Source organism: Terrapene carolina, unplaced genomic scaffold (assembly GCF_002925995.2).
Source record: "Terrapene carolina triunguis isolate 2854851 unplaced genomic scaffold, T_m_triunguis-2.0 Scaffold110, whole genome shotgun sequence".
NCBI lineage: Eukaryota > Metazoa > Chordata > Testudines > Emydidae > Terrapene > Terrapene triunguis.
In genome coordinates this window covers 4,163,713-4,182,292 of record NW_020664461.1, presented here as the reverse complement: position 1 = coordinate 4,182,292, position 18,580 = coordinate 4,163,713, and the positions used below count along the sequence as shown (strand labels likewise).

At 50.4% G+C, this 18,580-nt stretch overlaps 2 protein-coding genes across 3 annotated transcripts in view; one reads left to right on the top strand and one right to left on the bottom strand.

Moving 5' to 3' along the window:
* Positions 1-11,960: 11,960 nt before the first annotated feature.
* Positions 11,961-18,516, bottom strand: TMEM53 (transmembrane protein 53). 2 transcript variants are annotated; one of them, XM_024207489.3, is made up of 3 exons: positions 18,161-18,251; positions 17,738-17,817; positions 11,961-14,303 (listed from the first exon to the last, which is right to left on the bottom strand). In XM_024207489.3, the coding sequence occupies exon 3, from the start codon at positions 14,265-14,267 to the stop codon at positions 13,647-13,649; it is 621 nt and encodes a 206-aa protein (XP_024063257.1). In that variant the 5' UTR covers positions 14,268-14,303; positions 17,738-17,817; positions 18,161-18,251; the 3' UTR covers positions 11,961-13,646. The 2 variants fall into 2 exon arrangements, with proteins under 2 accessions (XP_024063257.1, XP_026507743.1); XM_026651958.2 differs by lacking the exon at positions 17,738-17,817 and having other exon boundaries at positions 18,161-18,516.
* Positions 18,299-18,580, top strand: part of ARMH1 (armadillo like helical domain containing 1) — a 29,697-nt gene continuing 29,415 nt past the window's right edge. Inside the window, exon 1 of the mRNA XM_026651924.2 lies at positions 18,299-18,314. Coding sequence (XP_026507709.1) covers positions 18,299-18,314 — 16 coding nt within the window. The remainder of the gene's footprint in view (positions 18,315-18,580) is intronic.

The following is an 18,580-nucleotide window of genomic DNA, read 5'->3' as shown; positions in this document are numbered from 1 at the left end:
GGGCACCCCGAGGGAGGGATTGGGGGGAGGTGGGCACCCCATGTCCCCGTGGGGAGAAGTGGGCACCTGAAGATGGCAGCCACAGCCCATGTGCTCAATCCCCAGCAGCGCAGCGGCGCTCAGCTGGTGCTGAAGTGGGGTCCCCGGGCAGCGTGGGCCCCAGCAGGGCAATCAGCTCCCCCTTGTTTCTCAGCCTGACACCTGAGCCCTCGGTCCTGCCATGGGGCACTGTGAGGGGGTCAGTGTGGCTGGCAATGCTGGTGGAGGCACCAGGGATCCCCAAGAGGGCTGATGGATGTGGGGTGGCACCTCCCAGCCTGGAGGAATCCAGCTGCTAACGCAGCATCGCTGCTGGCCCTTGCTCCAGCCCTGTGGCGTGGGCGAGTCCCTGTCCTGCTCACGGCCCAGCTGGCACCATCGCCTGGGCCTGGCTAGCCCCTCCGCGCCGTCACTGTCTGAACCCCACAGCAAGCGGCGTGCGTCCTGAGCCCAGCCGGGAGCCCAGAACCCAATTAGAATTGACCAGCGTGTCCGTGTCCCGGCTGCCCTTTGACCCCGTCGATACGGCCCGGGGAGGGCGAAGGATGGGGTGTCAGCTTTGTTAAACGCCCTGCTAATGAAGTCAGAGCAGCTGCATTATTTTGTCATTTTTCCCTCGCCAGAGGTGGGGGGCCGGGGTGCAGCCCAAACAGATCTATACGCCTGCATTAGGAGACCCCAGGCCCTGGTGTCGAGTTCCCCCCCCCCCGCCTGGGGGCTCAGTGCCAGGGCCGTGGGGAGCAGGCTGGGCCATGGGGCTGGAGGTCACCGGCTCTGCTGACTTGGGCGGATGCAGGTGGCGCCAGGGTTGCTAGTTTACAAACATTGTGCAGACGGGTCGATCGAGCCACTCCCCTCCACTCCCCCCGTTCCCCACTGCCTCTAACGCAGCCCCGGGCTGGGCCACGGGAGCCAGAGCTGAGCTCTGCCCTGGCCTAGGCGATGCCAGCCACCCCACACTGGGATCTGGCATCAGCTCCTCGCCCCCGGCTCCCTCGCCTAGCTGGGGAGTCGGCTCTGCCATCACTCCCCGAGTGTGCATGTTCCTCACCTTACAGGTGGGGGCTTTCCATGAAATCCAGTGGTTAGTGTAGGGTGGGATTGGGACGCGGGACTCCTGGGTCCTGTTCCTGGCTCCAGGAGGGCAAGGGGGGGTGTAGAAGCCGGGACTCCTGGGGTCTATTCCCAGCCCTGACGCTGACTTGCCAGGTGCCCTTGAGCAAGTCACTTTAACCGCTCTGTGCCTCGGTTTCCCCTGCTGTAAAACCTTCCTCAGAGGGGAGCTGTGGCGTTGCCTCGCTGTTTGCCAGGCGCTTGCCCAGCCCTGTCTGGCAGGCATAATGGAGGGGCGCTGTGATTGCGCAGGTGAGGGTGTCGTCGCCAGTCTGTGTCCGTGGGGCGAAGGGGCAGCGGCAGAACACGCCGGCTGGGCAGGCCCAGCCCTGGGAGCGGAGAACATGGCGCTCCATAACTGAGTGTGGGGAGTAGGACTGAGAGCCTGGAAATGCCCAGGCTAGCCCAGGGGGTCGGGCACCAATCTGGGACTCAGGAGCTCTGGGGTCAATTCCCTGCTCAGTCACAGACTCTCTGTGTGACCTTGGGTGGGTCACTGAGCCTCTCGGTGCGTCAGGGCCCCATCTGCACTAAGGGGCTAGCAGCCCCGGCCTGCGTCTCGGCAGGGGGGGGTGAGGGTAAATGTGCTTAGAGACCATGGTACTGGGGGTCATGAAATACCTGATCCAGATTGCGCTGTCATTCTCCACAGAGCAGGGACAGGAGCAGCAGCATGACGAGGACACCTGGGACCAGGGCTGAGCCCTTCCAACTCATGTCACACAAGGGGCCACTGAGCAGCCACGTGAAGGGAGCAGCTGTCTGTCACTTGCAGTGTGAATGAGCAGTATTGTCACAAACCCATAGCCAACCCAGACGTCTCTGCTGTGACTATGCTGAAGTCTGAACTTCCCAGGCAGCGGGGACAGGAATGCAGATCCGGCCTGTTCCAAAAGCACAGGCCCTGGGGGCAAGGAGAATCTTCAGTTGCTCTTTGCAGTACAGGGCTTATGACACACAAACGATTGGTCTGACTCTATCCAGTAGAGGGCAGACACACACCCAGTGCAATATGAATAGACACATTTTCAGGATCTTTTTACTTCAGTTGAAATAGACTGGTTTTATTAATTTTACAGTTTGTTGCTGTTCAAACTTTCCTCTGTGGTGTTTGCACGAGGCTAGCGTGCGCAAACTAGACAGTGCAGCAGGCTAGAAACAGGAAGGGAAAACCAGCCGCTGGGTCAAAAGCAAATGGCCAGAAAGCTGAGGAGCGGACTAGGGTAGTTCGAATCCTTCCCATTTTGCTACGTGAGGGGGCGTGGAGGGACACTGGGGAAGGGACTCACTAGAGGAGAGCTATGGCCATCATGGCGCTGCGTTGTGCTCCCTTAGCTCCTCCGCTGGGCTCTGTCAGTAGCATGTGATTGTGAAAGGTTCCCCTGCCCTTCCAGCCAGCCGGCTGGAGGCCGGTCCATCCTTTTCAGGTTTTTCTCCCGCAGAATTGCCACCCCCCCAGCACAAGAAATCAGGAGCCAGGCCCCCCAAATTGATGAGATTGGTTTGAGACTCTCATAAAATAATAAACTGGGTCGTTTTCTTTATTGCCTGATTTCTGGGCTGTTGCGGAGGTGTCACTTGCATCATGTTTTCAAGCTTTTCCGCACAACTAGGAGGGTTAGAAGCTGACTTTTTAAAAAAAAACGCAAGCTGAGATTCTCATATCATCACAGGACTCCAGGAGCTGGGGCTTTAAGAAACACTAAATAGCCCCATCACTGTGGTTTCTGGGCCTCTTCCTTCCAGTGGTTCATCGAGTGACTTGTCTGCCTTGGCTGACCTGCCATCTGCTCTGGGCATCAGCTGGGGTTCGCTGGTAGCACTGGACTTGTGGGTGCAACCTTCCTTCTTGCCTCTGGTCTGGGCTTATAAATTGCTCTGTGTTTCCATCTGGAGAGAGCAGGCCCCGCTTCCCCGAGGGGTGCGGTATGTGCCAGGGGCCGGTATGACCTGAGCGAACGACAGAGGGAGCAAGGGAAACCTCCAGGCCATCAGCTGGCGGCTGGCAGGGGTCGGTAGTCACTGGAAGGTGTTGCCCACTTGAAATTAGATGATGGGTTCTCGGGCCAGCTCCTGGTGGGAGGAACGTCCCCTCTGGAGACCCCTCAGTGGAGAGCATGAATCGAGGGAGATCACAAGCCTGAGCTCTCCTCTGCCCCATAGAGGTGGAGCCTTCCAAGGCAGGAGTCAGGCCCGGGGTGGTGCCCTGAGACTTGCGGCCAGAGGAATCCAATGCAGCCCCCCCTTTACCCGCTGGGAGTCACTGCAAAGCAGGAAGGAGAGATCAGAAAGGGCGTGTGGGGGTCTGAAGCAAGCAGGCAGGGGAAGGTCTGCAAAGGGAGACAATCTGAGGGGCTACCTGCTTCCAGGCCAGCCGGGGGCCGTGAGGCCCGTCTGCGGGCAGGACTCTCCCCAATGGGCTGCTAATATTTTATTTAAAATATCTTTAAAAAGTGGAGGGCAGTGATGTATTGAATGTATTGAGAAAATGCTAATGTGTACTAGTGCGTGTCAGGGGGCTCGTCCATCACCCCGCGCCGCCTTCTGGGGGATCCATATCTAATTAACAGTAATGAATGAGGGAGCTGGGCGGACGACAGCCCGCCAGTTTGTTATGGAAATAAGGCAGTCCCATTAGGCAAAACACTTCATTAACCAACCCGGCCTCCAAGTGGAGTCACGGGCTGGATGGGGCCCAGCCCCCGTCTCTCCGAACAAGCGCTGGGGCAAATGGAGAGGCCGTCATCTCCCCAGTGCTCCGGCAGTAACTGGGCAGCTGGTCTGAGGCTGTAGGGTCATACAATGCCCAGCAGAGCCCCACCCCCCATGGGGGCCTGTAGGCCCTACCATAATATAAACCATCATCACAGCTCAGCACTCATAGACCCGCCCAGCTGTGTACATACACACACATCCCCCAACCAGCATGCATGCAACCCCACACCATGTACAAACCCACCCTGTGCACCCCACACGCAGCACCCACCCACGCACACACAACACAGCCACCATGGACCGGTAGAAGGCTTCTGTGGGGGAACCGCTGAGGGGTTTGTGCTGGAGCTGATGGGACAAAGGGACCTGCTCTCTGGCCCACGCTTGGTGCTTTGCAGGGTGAGCTCAGTCCAGCATGCTCCACAGCGACCCCTCTGGCTGATTCAGGGACAGCACAGCCTGGCTCCAAAGGGCGCCCCATGTTGCCCGTATTGGCTGATGGGCTGAGGTTTCTAATGTGCGGGTAAAATGGGGGAGCGTCTTCGTGCTTCATAAGGGATACTGACGATCCCTGAGCGGGAAGGGGTGAAACCAGCTACAAAGTGTAGATGATGTACCCAAAAGTCTGACCCCCCAGCCAGCCTCTGACACCCTGCAGAGTGAGGCAGTCCCGAGGGCCATGCTCACTCTCCCCCACAACGGCCTTCAGCCTCCCTAAATCCCCCTGCACGTCTACCTGAGAACAGGAGTCACCGCTTCCTGCTCTGAAATGTTGGGCAGCATCTCTGCACAACTGTTAACCTGCCGCTGCGTCCCACCCCCAGAGGTGGCTGCACTTCAGTGGTGGGTGAAGCCAGTCCCTGTGTATTCGCTTGTATCCACATGAGGATTTGCAGGGGCAGAAGCTGCTTTATAATCACAGAACATGGCTACACTCAGACCGGTAAGGAGCCCTATGGCTCAAGCCAGCCCCTTCGGGGGGGACAGGGAGTACCTGTGCAGGGTCTGTGGAGCTCCCTGGCAGCTGGGGGAGAATGACTTCATTCCCATGCACATCACGCCAGATTGGAATGCGTCCCGTCCCCCCCAGCCCTTGGCCCCCAGACCCCGGCTTCATGGGCTCACACATCAATGTGCAGAGGCACCGAGAGGCTAAACACAGATTTCCAATCCAATGCATGTACTTGGCTCCTGGTCTATTGACACTCAGGCACCCAGGGCTCAAGGTTAATTCCTTATCAATACGCTATTGTCAGCTCGTTAATCAAAGGAGGAGGTCAGAGGCTGTGGCAGTGCTCAGGCATGATGGCATGGCAGGACTTTGGGGACATGGCGAACCTCAGCCTTTCCCGTTTACTATGGTCTGCTGAGGGGTATAGCCAACGTCGAGTGTTTAGATGCGTCTCCGTCCTAGCCTGCGGCCTCCCTGCTATTCCAGGCCTGGCCGCCCCACGCCAGCTCTGCTGATGCGGCTCAATCCCCACCCGCAGGCCCACCCCCAGCCCTGCCTCCCCCATACACACAGCTCTGGCCCGGCGCTTCAGGGCTCCTCGGCTATTCCAGGCCTGGGCTAGACGTTTACTGTTTATTTCAATGAAACTGAAATTACCTTTGATCATTAGAGAATCTCAAAACATCGCCAGGGGAGGGGTCTGCAGCTGTGTGTTTTCTGGGCCCCAACATGAGCTGTGAGCTCCTGTGTGCCTTCCACACACACATACGCTGCGTTCATGCCAATAAAACCTGCTCACATCCAGGCCAGCACACCTACGCATACAAACGCCTGCACAGCCACACACACGCACGCTCACTTGCAACACTGCAAGCTGGCAGGCAGGCAGAATACGGTCATGGACACACACGGACACAAGCACCCACACAATAACAAAACCCTTACGGACCTGTACAGAGATGGAGAAGCCCTGTTATATCCCTCCCCTGGGCTGGTGCAGGATTCCCCCTAGCGCAGCCTCTCATGGGACTTGGGCACCTGTTGTGTCTTTGCAGAGACCCTCCGTACTGCGGTGATTTGCTCTGGTCAGCAGCTCTGCACCTGGGAAATGATTCTCACCAGGGAGACTCAGGAAGGGCCAAATTTTCTGCAACTGCTTCTGAACACAGCCCCCGCCACTGAGGCACAGGACACCCCCCTCCCCCCACACACACACACACAAAGCTCCAGACCTTGTCAAACTAGGATTCTTAGCGCCCTCTGGTGACTCCAGCCTAATATTGCACTGGGTGGCCTAGGAACCTCTGAGATGCTGCATGTTTTGGGGTTTGTTTGTTGCAGATAAAATTCTCTCTGGGCGCAGATCCTGGTTCCACTATCCCCAGTTTTGATCTATCTGCTCAGAATACTATGCATTTATTCTGAAATAGTGCAGCGCTGTGTGGACACAATGATTCAAAAGGGAAATACCTTAAACCGGCATAAACGAAGCTGGGTGGATGCCCAACTGTGGGAAGTTATTCCTGATTAGTTAAAACCGAAAACCACACCCTGAAATAACTTTCAAGTGCAGAGAAGCCTTAAGAATATCCCAGCTACTCCGACTGAGTCAGGATCTCCCTTTTTCGCAGCACTTGTCATTCTGGATGGTTTTCCCCGCTCCTTGCATTTCTGAAAAGACACTTTTTACAGGAATACGCTTAGGACCACAGGGATTGCCAGACTGACTCAGACTAGTGATCGGCCTAGTCCAGAATCCTGTCTCTGACATCATCAATAGCAGATGCCTCAGAAGAAGGCGCAAGAAACCCGGTGTCAGGCAGTTATGGAGTAACCTGCCTGTAGGGAAAGCTTCATCCTAACTCCCAATAGTTAGAGGTGGGTTTGAGCCCGGAACCGAGAGGGTTTAGAGCCCTGCCAAAACTCTTGGTTATTATTAATCCATATCAGCATAACTCTTGTTCTCCATCTAAACTGTCCAACCCTTTTTAAAAGCCCCCAAGTTCTGGACCCCAGTGAGCTATTGTGGCAGTGAGCTTCATAAGCTAAGTATGCATTGCGTGAAAAAGTATTTCCTTTTATTAGTGTAAATTTGCCACATTTCAATTCCAATGAATGTGTCCCCTTATTCTGGTGCAATGAGACTGGGTGAATGCAAGCTCCTGATGGACCATCTCCAGGCCGTTCGTTATTATCCTGCCCCCTTGTATTCATCTCTTCTCTAAATTAAACAATCCCAGTCTTCTCCTCTATTTCGGAACAATCCCACCTTCCTTATTCTCGGTGGTGGATATGCAGGCCCCGTCACCCGTGTGACGTGGCAGCTTCCCAACTCTCACCCAGTTCAAAGCCTGCTCCATCACTTTTGAACCCAGATTTGCAACCTGTGCACAGTTCCTGTTAGGCAGTGCACAGAGCACCCACTGCAGGTGGTTGTCCTCAGACATGCGGGTAGCGTGTTGGGCCTGGAGAAGGCCCTCTTATGTTTTATTTGCTTCTCATAAACCTTTTCAGTTTCAACGTGCCACCGGACTCCTCGTTGTTTTTGTGATACAGACTAACACGGCTACCCCTCTGATACTTGGCAACCTGCAAACATGACATCTATAGTGCTCTGTTGCCACGGAGCTACTCAGATGCAAAAGGAAAGCACGTGACCTCGCAAGAGTCACCTTAGGAATGTTATCAAACTTTTTTTTTATGTCTGGCTTGCAGAAAAATTGGTTATAGTGTCAACATCAATCACACCGTAGAAGACAGGAGAAATGGAAGGTGTAGTGCTGCCACCTGTTGCTCATTTCTGGAATGACGGATATCTTTTTCATAAATTGCCATTATTTATAGTACAGTTCTAGCCGTTATGGGTTCTCCTACCTCCTTCACCATTGTATCAGAGCACCTTCCAGCTGTGCGTTAAGTAATGTGATGAAGAGCTGCCATGTTTGGCTCGTTCTTTCTCCAATCCTCTCCCATGGGGGAAACGGTGTGTGCACAGGAGAGCTTTGTTTTGTTGGGGAGAGGGCGGGTTATGTAGGTGTTTTGGTCATCCATGATTTCTCTTGTTTAAATTATTTATATAGCCCCACTGGCATGGATGGAGCTTTCCAGACACCCATGAAGACAGGGCCCCAGTCCACAGAGTTTACTGTCCAAATAAATAGACAAAAGGCAGTTTGGAGGAGAGGAAGGGAATGCAACAGAAGACCTTTCAAAATTCCTTTCCTAGTTGTGTGCATAGTTTAACTCTTGCCTATTTGCCTTATTTTAAATCCTGCCTCTTTAACAATCTTTCCACCACTTCAAAACTTAATCCATTTTTTATGCTTACTACCGTCTCTACGGCGCATGCTCTGCTGGACAGAGATTTAGGTGCCGATCAAGTCAAGTACTTATGCACATGTTTAACTTGACTTCACATGCCGACAGTTAAGCACGTGTTTACGTGTTTTCCTGGATCATGATCTTATATCAAAACAATAAGCATGAGAACAGTGATTTCAAAAAATGTTTGTGCATGCAATATCTTGTCATAAATTCCAGGGCCTGTTAGTTATTGGATGATACCATTATTGTAAATGTAGAATATGAAGTTAGATCCAAGGAAATTCCCTTTGTCCAACTTCAGTTGCGGTTTAACATTTATGCATCGCATCATCTCAACAAATAACGCAATGTAAACTGAATCGCCCATCCACCTCTCCCACACAAAAGCTTGGGTGAACGTGGTGGTCGTCAAATGTGAAAGGCCAGAAGCACACGTTAGGAGAACCTTTTACATAGGTAATTCCCAGAGAACAGCTCTTGCCATTGCATTTCCAGTCTGTTCTGCACACCCCCTACTGTTCCAGTTCCGTGGCTCGGGGGGGCAGGGCTGGCCATTTGTGCCAAATTCTGCAGTGACTTTTGGTGGTAAGCTGAACCAAACAGCACCCTGGTCTGCAGCGTATAAAAGGAATAACCACCCTGGAACCTCTAAGTGCTCTAATGGGTCAGTATCCTCTCAATAGCAATCCTCTTTAGGACTAGAATTTGCGATACACTGGTCAAGGGTTGAGTATATATAGCTAGTCACCGTGGGTTACATACTGCAATGGAAGTATATATCCATTTTTACCACACTAAACTTTCTTCTGTTGACAGGTTTTCTAATTTCCTTACCGGCTATAAAGGAAAAGCCACACATGGGATGACTGGCTGAATAGACAGCCAATCTCCTAACAGAGACAAGCTTGTTGTGATTTATGTACCTGCAGGGCTGCACTTGTGAAATTAATCAAAATTGGGCCATCTGCATTACTGTCATGAACCTCTAGAGGGCTCCAGGCTCCTTCATTTGCTACCAGAGACCTGATTTGATGGGTTGGATCTGCAGGTGGTTCAAGTCTAGTGAAAAGAATTGTTTCGTTTTTTAGTTTGTAGGTAAATTTGGCGCTCGTGGCAGCAAGGTGCTAATACCACTCACTACTCCTTATCCAGTAAAACCAGCTAGGGCCAGCTTCACAAGGGACATTTAGGTGCCATCACCACCTTCTCCTCTTCGTGCTTTGGGAATCCCCATGGGGCTTAGGCATGGGTCAGGAGCACGGCTGCTGTGTGCAGGACAGTGGCAGCCGCATGCAAGACCCCAGTGGCTCCATGCATGCCCACTAGTAGAAATTTAGGGGCCTTGGGGACTTTACCAGGGGAAACTTAGGCACATAGGGAATTTAGGTGGCTACAGGGTTAGGCAGTGGCTGAGCAGAGGCGTTGTGAATCCAGTGGCATCTAACAGTTGTATTTAGGCCCCTAAAGAGATAGTTGGGCACCTAGGTCCCCCTTGTGACCACAGCCCCTGCTGTGAAGGCATCACCCCTTAGCCTTGACCTGCAATACCCCACATCAGTCTAGTGCCAGGATCGTCCAGCCCTGCGAACACGCCTGCATCTGGACCTCCCATTCCAATGTTGGGATTCCGGCTCGCACGGGTGGTCAGCTGCGCCACACTGCATGGCAGCTTGGAAAAGTGGACAGATGCCCACTGGGGAATAAGGCAGATAACACACAAAAACCATTTTTCACTCGTGATCTGATTAGTATTTGAATATACCTCTCCAGTCACAAATAGCCAGCGTATTAACCCACTGTTTCAAACAATAGCAAACAGAAACACAAGGGGACAAAAAAGGGGCATGTATTATATAGCAGAAAAGGGGGGAAGAGACAAAAATCGATTTTTAAGCCATATAGAATACCAAATATTATACCACACTTGACCACAATTAAAACTATAGGTCCCTCATGGGGTGTGGAAAAATGAGCCCACCGCTGAAGCTTTGTGGTTACAGGTTATTCTGTAACTCAGTTGGCTTGATATGCATTTGCCTAATGTTCAAGTGGATATCTGGGTGTGTACATTAGTCCTTAATTTTAAACAGGGTTCATTAATCAGGGAAATTCGTGTAAATAGATTTCAGCCGTTTTCTCTATAGACAATAGAGCAGATGAATAGTTGGTTTAGTGCTGCCATCTGCTGGCCATGTTGTGGAATAGCCACACCAATAGATCCTCCACAATGTTCAGTACTCGAGTCAACAAATCTGAGCACTACATTTCCTACTCACTGTGATTGTATTAATTCATGAGGTGTGCTCAGTGGAATGCGCTTAAACGTTTCTATAAAAGCTGCACCTACAGAAATCAGTGCTGAGGCAAGTGCTAGTTAGTTTAATAACCTTTCTTTAGTATCTCTGCTCCTTAAGGGGGGGGCTTTTACAATTCTGCAACTCTTTGGTTTGATGTTCAGAAACAAAAATATAGCCTTGGCTACGTGGATTCCCCTGGTGAACAAGAATGCTAGAGAAAGCAGCTTGCTACCAAAAGAACACTGTGCATCCAGATTGGCTTCCTGACTGTTTTTGGCATCTAAAGTTAAAAATACACCATAAACAAAGGTTCCTGTCTATACACTGCTCTGAAGGCATTGTTTGGGATACAGGCAGGAGGGTTTAGTTATGTCCAAGCAGAATGGGAGGAAAAATCTGAGTTGAAGCCTTCTGACGGGGGAGAAGATAACGCAAACCACAGAAAAATGTCCCCAGTGCTGGGAGAAAACTACCAATTAAAAAAATTGTAACAAGTTCATTAAAATGAACCCAATGAAGTCAGCACTTGAGTGTCATCTTTCCAGTTAATTCACACACACCGCTTATACACAACATGTAAGGACAGGGTTGTGTTGCTACATTGTTTGTTATTCTTTTCCTTCATAGTTCACCTAAAAGCAACCTCATTGTCCCTCCTACAATCTCAGGGATTGGTAACAACTCATGATATATTGACACTTTTTTAAAAGTGCAAGTTGTTCTCTCCAGAGAGATTTTAGAGCTTTCCATTGCTCCCGGACCCTGCATTCTCCCCTCCCATTGTACCTGTAGTTTGCTTGCAATGCTGGGGGGGGGGGGGGGAGAGAAGTGAGGGGGAGGGGGGAAACGTACTGACAGACTGCTTTTATCTCCACCAAAAGCTCAACAGCTGGAACCGGGATGCTACAATCTGCTTCTCCGTTCGGCAGAAGGAGTGAGTTGCAGTGTCTGTGTTACACGGGATTCTTTGGACAGCAGAAATGGTGACTTTTTTTTAAGTCATTGTAAGTTTGATATTTGATTTTCCCCTCCCATCTTTAATTCCTCGCCACAGCGTTAGGCTTTTGGGGTCAGTTTAACAGAGGAGATTCAGGAAACGCGATGTGCAAACCTCAGCGTCCATAGGCAGAACATTGTGCTCTATGAAGAACAAAGCCAGCCCTGTACATGTCAAAAGAAGACCTAGAAGGACTCCCCAGTTCGGCTGTAGGGCCTCTCTCGGAGCGGTTTGGGAAGCTGAAAAAAGCTGCAGTTGGACTGTTGTTTCTGCTTGCAAACTGAGGCAGATTGTAAAATACATTATAAACAGTATGAATACATTTCTAAATCCCCATTTCAAGTGCATTTGAATAAGCATTTCCTCCCAACCCTGCTACTGGACCCCTCAGTGAAGTGACAGGGTACTATACGACTCAGCTCGGATTCACATTTGTGGGGTTGCAGAGGAGGAAAGTTATGACATTACAAAGTGGTTCTTGCTGGGGGAACAACTCATTAACATCCTCTAGTCAGCATGTATGCAGGAGGGGAGGCTGCACAGAAAACCACAGGGACCTACTGTGTCCTCAGCCAGCTGTACAGGTGTTCACAAGGCACTGGATCCTTCGGGGGACTAGCATCATTTCAGAGGCCCCAGATTAAATCATGCTGCACTGGAAAGTGGCAGGCTTTCAATCTACCCCCCGCCCTCCCCAAAAAATCAGGATCCATGAACACACGGAAAGTCAGATCAGTTAGAATTCAACCAATTCAGCCTTGGTAAATTATAGGATAGCCCTTCCCCTACTTTAACCCCTCACTCCCCCTCCACAGAGGAAAACCCGAACAACAGTGTGTTTGCTAGCTTGGCTCATCCCATCAAACACGTCTGTACAGGGAGTAAGCAACACACTTTGAAGTGTCTGCGTGTGTAGATTAGTCAACAAGTCTTCTGGAATGTGACAAATGAGGCTAGTTGGTAATGAAGGCTCTCCCCTAGAGGATCAGAGAGAAGGCACTTTCTGAAAGACCCAGGAAATTTGGGCCCAGGAGGGGAGATAGAACGCGGGGTTACAGATACCCAAAGTGACCTCCCTGCACTCCTAGACACACACCTTAACAGACCGGTAAATCTACCCAGGGAAGCACAGCTATTCACCCAACGATTTCAGCAATGAGAGGGAAGCATCAGGGGAGAGGAACAAAGACCAGACACTGAGACGTGTTAGATATTTCACAGATAAAGCTTTAAATTAACTCACCTACGGGGGTTTGAGCCATCCAGTAAGGAAGCAGCCCTTTGGCCATTCTGCCCCAGCCCTGTTAAACAGAACCAGGCTGACACATTGGGTCGCGGTTACCTGCACTGCCCTTTCGGAGACCCTGCGTTTGATTCCTGTAGCTGATCTCCAGCTAGGAGTAGGGCTGAGGGGCAATGCCCTGAGGGCAGGGATAGGGAGGGAGGGACCTGCATTGGTCTGCCCTATTAAAGACTCTGCCAAGAGTCTCATTCTGTCCTCCTCAATGGGACTATATGCAGGGCTGAGCCCGGAGGAGTGTAAATAGAAGGGTGGGGTGGGGAGTGGGAGAATGAGAGGACACTGCAGAGCTTCAGCTGACTCAACAGTGGGCCGGAGGAAGCAGCAGAGAAAAAACCCAAAACCTAGGCTAATTGGAGAGCTCTGGGTCACAGAATTGCTCCAGTGTAACAAGACGGAGAGTGGATGTGGATGGTGATGTAAGTTGTACACCAGGGACTACGAAGTGGAGGGCAGCAGGGAAAGAGGAAGCGGGTATAAAAAGGGGGATGCAGTGCTCCTCCAGTCAGTAATTCACTCCTTTCTCTGGCCTCCTATGGTGAAATTCCACCCCTGGCAAACCTCCCATTGACTTCAGTGGGGTCAGCATTTTACCCCATCAGGTAAGTTATATTCATTTAGACTCTCTTGGCTCTACTTAGCACCCTCACTTCTGCCCAGCCCAACAACCGATTTGGAGGCTTCAGACATCCAGCTGTGTACTGGATGCCGAGAAATCAGCAATTCTGTGCCTCCACACTCTGGGGAAGGATGTTGGGATCAGGATTTTATTGTAAGCAGAGAGATGTTGACGAAAGAGAGGCAGAGAGATAGAGAGAGAGCAGTTTGTTTCCGGTGTGATCCCAGTGAAGAGGGTGCATCTGCTGGGGGTCTTTACACAGGCACTTGCTACCTCTGCCGGGGTGAAACCTACGAGCATCCAACGCAGTCATACATGAAAGAGGTGCAGAGGCTCATGTAATACGAGGGATATGCCAGCAAGTGGCTGACATGAGCAGAGTCTGAGAAGTCCACAGCTCTCACTGCAACATTGTGCTGCCGCCGGGCCTCAATCATGTGCTCTACGTCACTGGCCAGGATGATCCGGTCACCCTTGGAGTAGAGGTAGAGCTCGGGCCACCTCGAAGGCCCATTCAGCAGGGCATCATAATGGGTCTCATGGAAGAAGCGAGTCACTGGATGCAGCAAGATCCGCAGCACCACCACCAGGATGGCGAAGACAAGCAGGAGGCAATACTTGAGCAGCACGTTAGTGGAGCCCAAGACAGCTGCCAAGGCACGCAGGCTCCCCACCATGTTTCTTCTGCCGGGGGCACTATCAAAAACGGTGCCCACCACCTTGAGGCTGCTGAATTGCCTGTGCGTGTGGATGAGCTCTAGGATGTAGCGGTAAAGCATGACCCCGCCATTGCTGAACACGTGAAACAGCAGGGGTTTCTTTTCAATTTTATAGTCAAAGAGCAGCTCCAGCAGCTTCCTAGCTGGGGTCCGGAGGGACTGGATGCCAAAGGATTCTGCGAAAAACGTCATCTTCCATGGAGCTGTGTAGCGGAGAACTGTGCACCCCTGGGGGGAACAGAGAGACACACCCATCGAGGGCTGCATGTGACAAGCTCCTTCAGGATCCCAATCTGCCACTGTGTTCATAGCACTTGCCCTAAAGGACAGAGCAATGGTCCCTCTTCCTGAATCAGAAATTGGCCAGTGCTGGCTCACCATTCGTGTATCTTTAGTATAACATCGTCCACAACATTGGTGAAGGAGGAGGAATTTCCTCCTGTCCCTGGCTGGGGATCATTTGGGCACAGTACCATCAGGACCTAGTAATACTTACCCCAGCCAAGATCCCATATAGAAGCCATTTGTATGGGTGGCCTACATCTAATCCTTTTTTGAAGCTTGCTAACCTCTAGCTATTTGATCAGATCGGGGGTGGGGTGGGTGTTGGTCACAGTAGATCCCACTTAATAGCCACCTTGATATTGACAACTTCTGGTTAATAGCAACATTTGGGTGGGAACCAATCCCGTCCAACTGACTTTAATGTTAACGGGATTTGGATATTGGTAATACCATGCTGCTTATTAAACAACATGTTTTAGAAGAAAGACCCCAGCTGTAGGCAGGTTTGCAAGGTTGCAGCCAGGGAAGGAAGTGCTGGGACATATCGTCCCTCACTGCAGCCCTGCAAACCTGCCTCCAGCCAGCACTCACCCTGCCCTTGTGCTTCCTTCTAGGACTGCAGCCCTGTAAACCAGCCTGTGCCCAGGGACAGCACAGGAGGTAAGGGGCTGTGGGCAGGGAAGGAGTGGGGGATGCAGCCCAGACACCAGAGCTGCACAGTACCTCTCCCTGCACCTAGGGAAGGAAGCACTAGGACATGCTGAGCCCCAACCCAGAGGGAGGTCAAGGAGAGTCACCATGCAACCCCACAGGCCCCCAGTGCCCCGCTCCCTGTAGAAAGCCCCAGCATCTGGGCTGCAGCCCCCTCCCTGCTGCTGCCCTGCCTGCACGCAGGCTTGCAGCCAGAGAAGGTCCAGCCCAGTGTTTCATTCCCTGGCTGCAGCCCTGCAAATCTGCTTTCCACTTATTACCAACTGATGGATAATGGCAGCTTTTGCTGGTAACTGAGGAACTGTTCATAAGCGGAACCACGTACCTAAGAGCTTGGGCCGCTTGGCTATATAGCTAAGACCCCACATTTAGATATATGCCTTGTGTTACTCTGAGTATTCTCTTTACTAATGGCAGGTTTTAATGATGGCAGGCACCCAGGTGCTGAAGCAATGGGCCCCCACAGAAGTTTCTAAATAAAGGTGGGTGAAGCTAGTTGTAGAAGCGCTCAATCTTTCACATTAGCTCAGCAAAGGCATTTACTGGCATTTCTGCTTGAGAAATGCAGAGAAAAGGCACGAAAACAGCTATGTCCAGAGGGGATTGGGGAGAAGCGAGGAAGAAATCTTCACCTATTCTAAGAGATTTTAAATCATCTGGGTTTTGCATTCATACTTCCTAGGGGAAGGAAGGTCCACCCATATCCCTATTAGAACCCTACACATCCCTTCACTTCCCCTGGATTTCCTACCCTCGAGGGTCTGCATCCTACCCATCATCCTTCTGGCCAAGGAAGACTTGCCAAGAGTCCCATGGCAGCATGTCAAAAATGCTCATTTGACCAGCAGGGGTGACTGATGGCCGCTGGGCAATAAAAAGTACTGCATTACCCATCTTCTCCCACGGGCTGAGCATGCTGCCTCCGCTGGGCTTCCCACCCACACATAGCATGAGGCTGGCAGGGGAGTTGGGGTCTCCCACATGGCATCGCAGAACATAAAGCCATGATAAATTATCAGGTGTACCCTCCCCATTCAGTTTCTGAGTCCATAACCACCCTATGGCTTCAGCTTCATTTGTAAAGATTCAAAAAGTTCATTTAAGAGATCTCGGAATTAGGGAAATAAAAACCAATAATAATAAAAACGCCAAGGTAACATAACCACTCAAATAACTGCAGCTAAGCACACCAAAAAACAAACCCTCCCACATCTCGTCAACCCTCCAACACCTTATGATTTGAAACTTTCTCTCAAGGTCTGTATAAATATAGCTGGGATAGTGGTTACACTGACCCTACGCAAGCACCACACCCACCGCTAGCATTTATAGTGATCAAGCCCTTAGGAAATAAAATCCGTGGGGCAAAGAGCTTAATTTTAATTTTTCGAACTGGAGAGCAGCATGTGGCAGGTGCCGCCTAGCTGGGGCGTTCAGCCCACAGAGGAGAATAGGTACATGACATAAAAGAACTACAACCCTCATAAGGCACCGGGGCACCCCACATGAAAATCAAATGTTCTGGGTTTGGGTGTTTGAGGTAATAAACAACAAATCCACAGAAAGCAGATGCTTTTTGCAAAAAATTAGTCAAAAACCCAATTTTCCATTAAAATTGCAATGGAAATTTTTCTGCCAGATACAGTTGTGTGGCTTAATCCTTCTAAAGTGCTAAATATCCATGATATAAGGGTCAGAAGGAAGTTCATTCGCCATGGCTCATTCCATCCTTAGAGTCTCCGCTAGGATTGTTTAAAAGGGAACTAGTTATGACTAAATGAAACGGTGTATTTTAGAATGCAGACACCTGTCTTTCTGGCAACGGGATTGAGACATCAAATGCATTTCATGTAGGATACTGAGCAGTTGCAGAATGCTGTGGCCAGTAGCAACCGAGCTGTTACCAATCCTGAGACATGGAGTCACAAGTCATTCTGTACTAGAACACACTTGAATTTATGTATCAGAGGGGTAGCCATGTTAGTCTGGATCTGTAAAAGCAGCAAAGAGTCCTGTGGCACCTGATAGACTAACAGACGTATTGGAGCATAAGCTTTCGTGGGTGAATACTCACTTCGTCAGACGCAGGGCTATTCACCCACAAAAGCTTATGCTCCAATACATCTGTTAGTCTATAAGGTGCCACAGGACTCTCTGTTGCACTTTAAATTTATGGATCTCACATGTCAGGTTAATCATCAACAGTTCAGAGGCTGCCATGTGAGGCAGTCATGCTGGGTAGTATTCAAAGGAGAACTTTGGCATCTATCTTTGCAACAAATTTGGATCCAAAACAAAGTCCATGCTCACATATTGAGAAACAGATGAGAAATAATGGGCCTAAATTCCACTAGGTCCAAAAGCCACACACTTTCCATCATTCCGTGGACCAACAAAGCAAGATATTTTAAAAGGGGACTGATAATGGGACAGACACTGTCAGAAACTTCCACTTCTAGGTCACTATATCAAATCCTGTCCAGATTGGTAATGACTGAACATTGTTACCATCTGATGGCTGTTCCATAAATGTGTGAAATGAGTTTAGGGGCATCAAATCAATCCCCAGTAGCTAGGCAACTGGATCACAAAAGCCACCAATAACCAGCACACTTGTTAGTCTCAGAAGAAAGGCCAGATGCTGAATAAGTCATGGTTGAACTTGCCTTTGACCCTTAAAGTTGGCCCTGCCAGGTCTGTACAGATGTATGCAGCTTGCACTCTCACTGCCCATGTTATACATAGTCTGTGGATAAATGGAGGACAAAGATTTACACCGGTTTTCAAATCTTTAAAACTTCAGAAACTTTGAAAAAGGCAAAAAGAATTCCTTTTAGGAAGCACGTCCTGCCTCTTCGTTGTACACACAGTATAACCAGGGTCTTAAAGACAGCGTGCAGAGAATGTCAACATGCTATTTGAAAATGCTAGGAGCTTTCACACAAAAAGAAGTCCAGCACTTTCTTCTCGGGCTTCTTTGGAGTCGTAAGAAGGGGTAAGGTCTTTTCACCAGAGTGCAGGGGAGAAAATTCCTCAGGTAGCCTTGCTACAGCTTTATATTGGCATAGAAAGATGAATGATTTACTCACCTTCTGATGGTAGATGGTGCTGTATTTCACCAGGTGTTTATCACGGCAGCCAGCCCACCCCAGCAGAATTACCACAGGCCGGTTATTTTTGTTGCCCATCTCTGTACTAGTGTCTGAAATAAACCAGATTTTTAAAAAATGAAACTGCCCTTCAGTCCACTAGAGTCAGAGTGAAATTGCAACCTAACTACTTAATAAGGATAGCGATTTTAACCCCACCCAAAGCCTGTACTGTAACTATTGTGCTTATAACTGGATTCCTTCTGTCAGTTTAACATTTAGCTGTTATTGCCGTATTATTTGTGTTACAAAACAATCAAGACTGGGCCCCAATTGAACTGGGCACAGTACAAAAAAAAAAAGAAATCTTGCCCCCACACCGGTAGCATCTGACAACACCCCCCACCTCACCCTGTCCCC

What these genes read in the sequence shown, in the direction of transcription:
- TMEM53 (XM_026651958.2), bottom strand. Translation starts at nt 18,259, where the DNA reads ATGGGCAACAAAAATAACCGGCCTGTGGTAATTCTGCTGGGGTGGGCT. An exon ending in GCACCATCTACCATCAGAAG is followed by an intron (nt 14,304 to 18,160) that starts GTGAGTAAATCA and finishes TGTTCCCCCCAG; the next exon opens with GGGTGCACAGTTCTCCGCTA.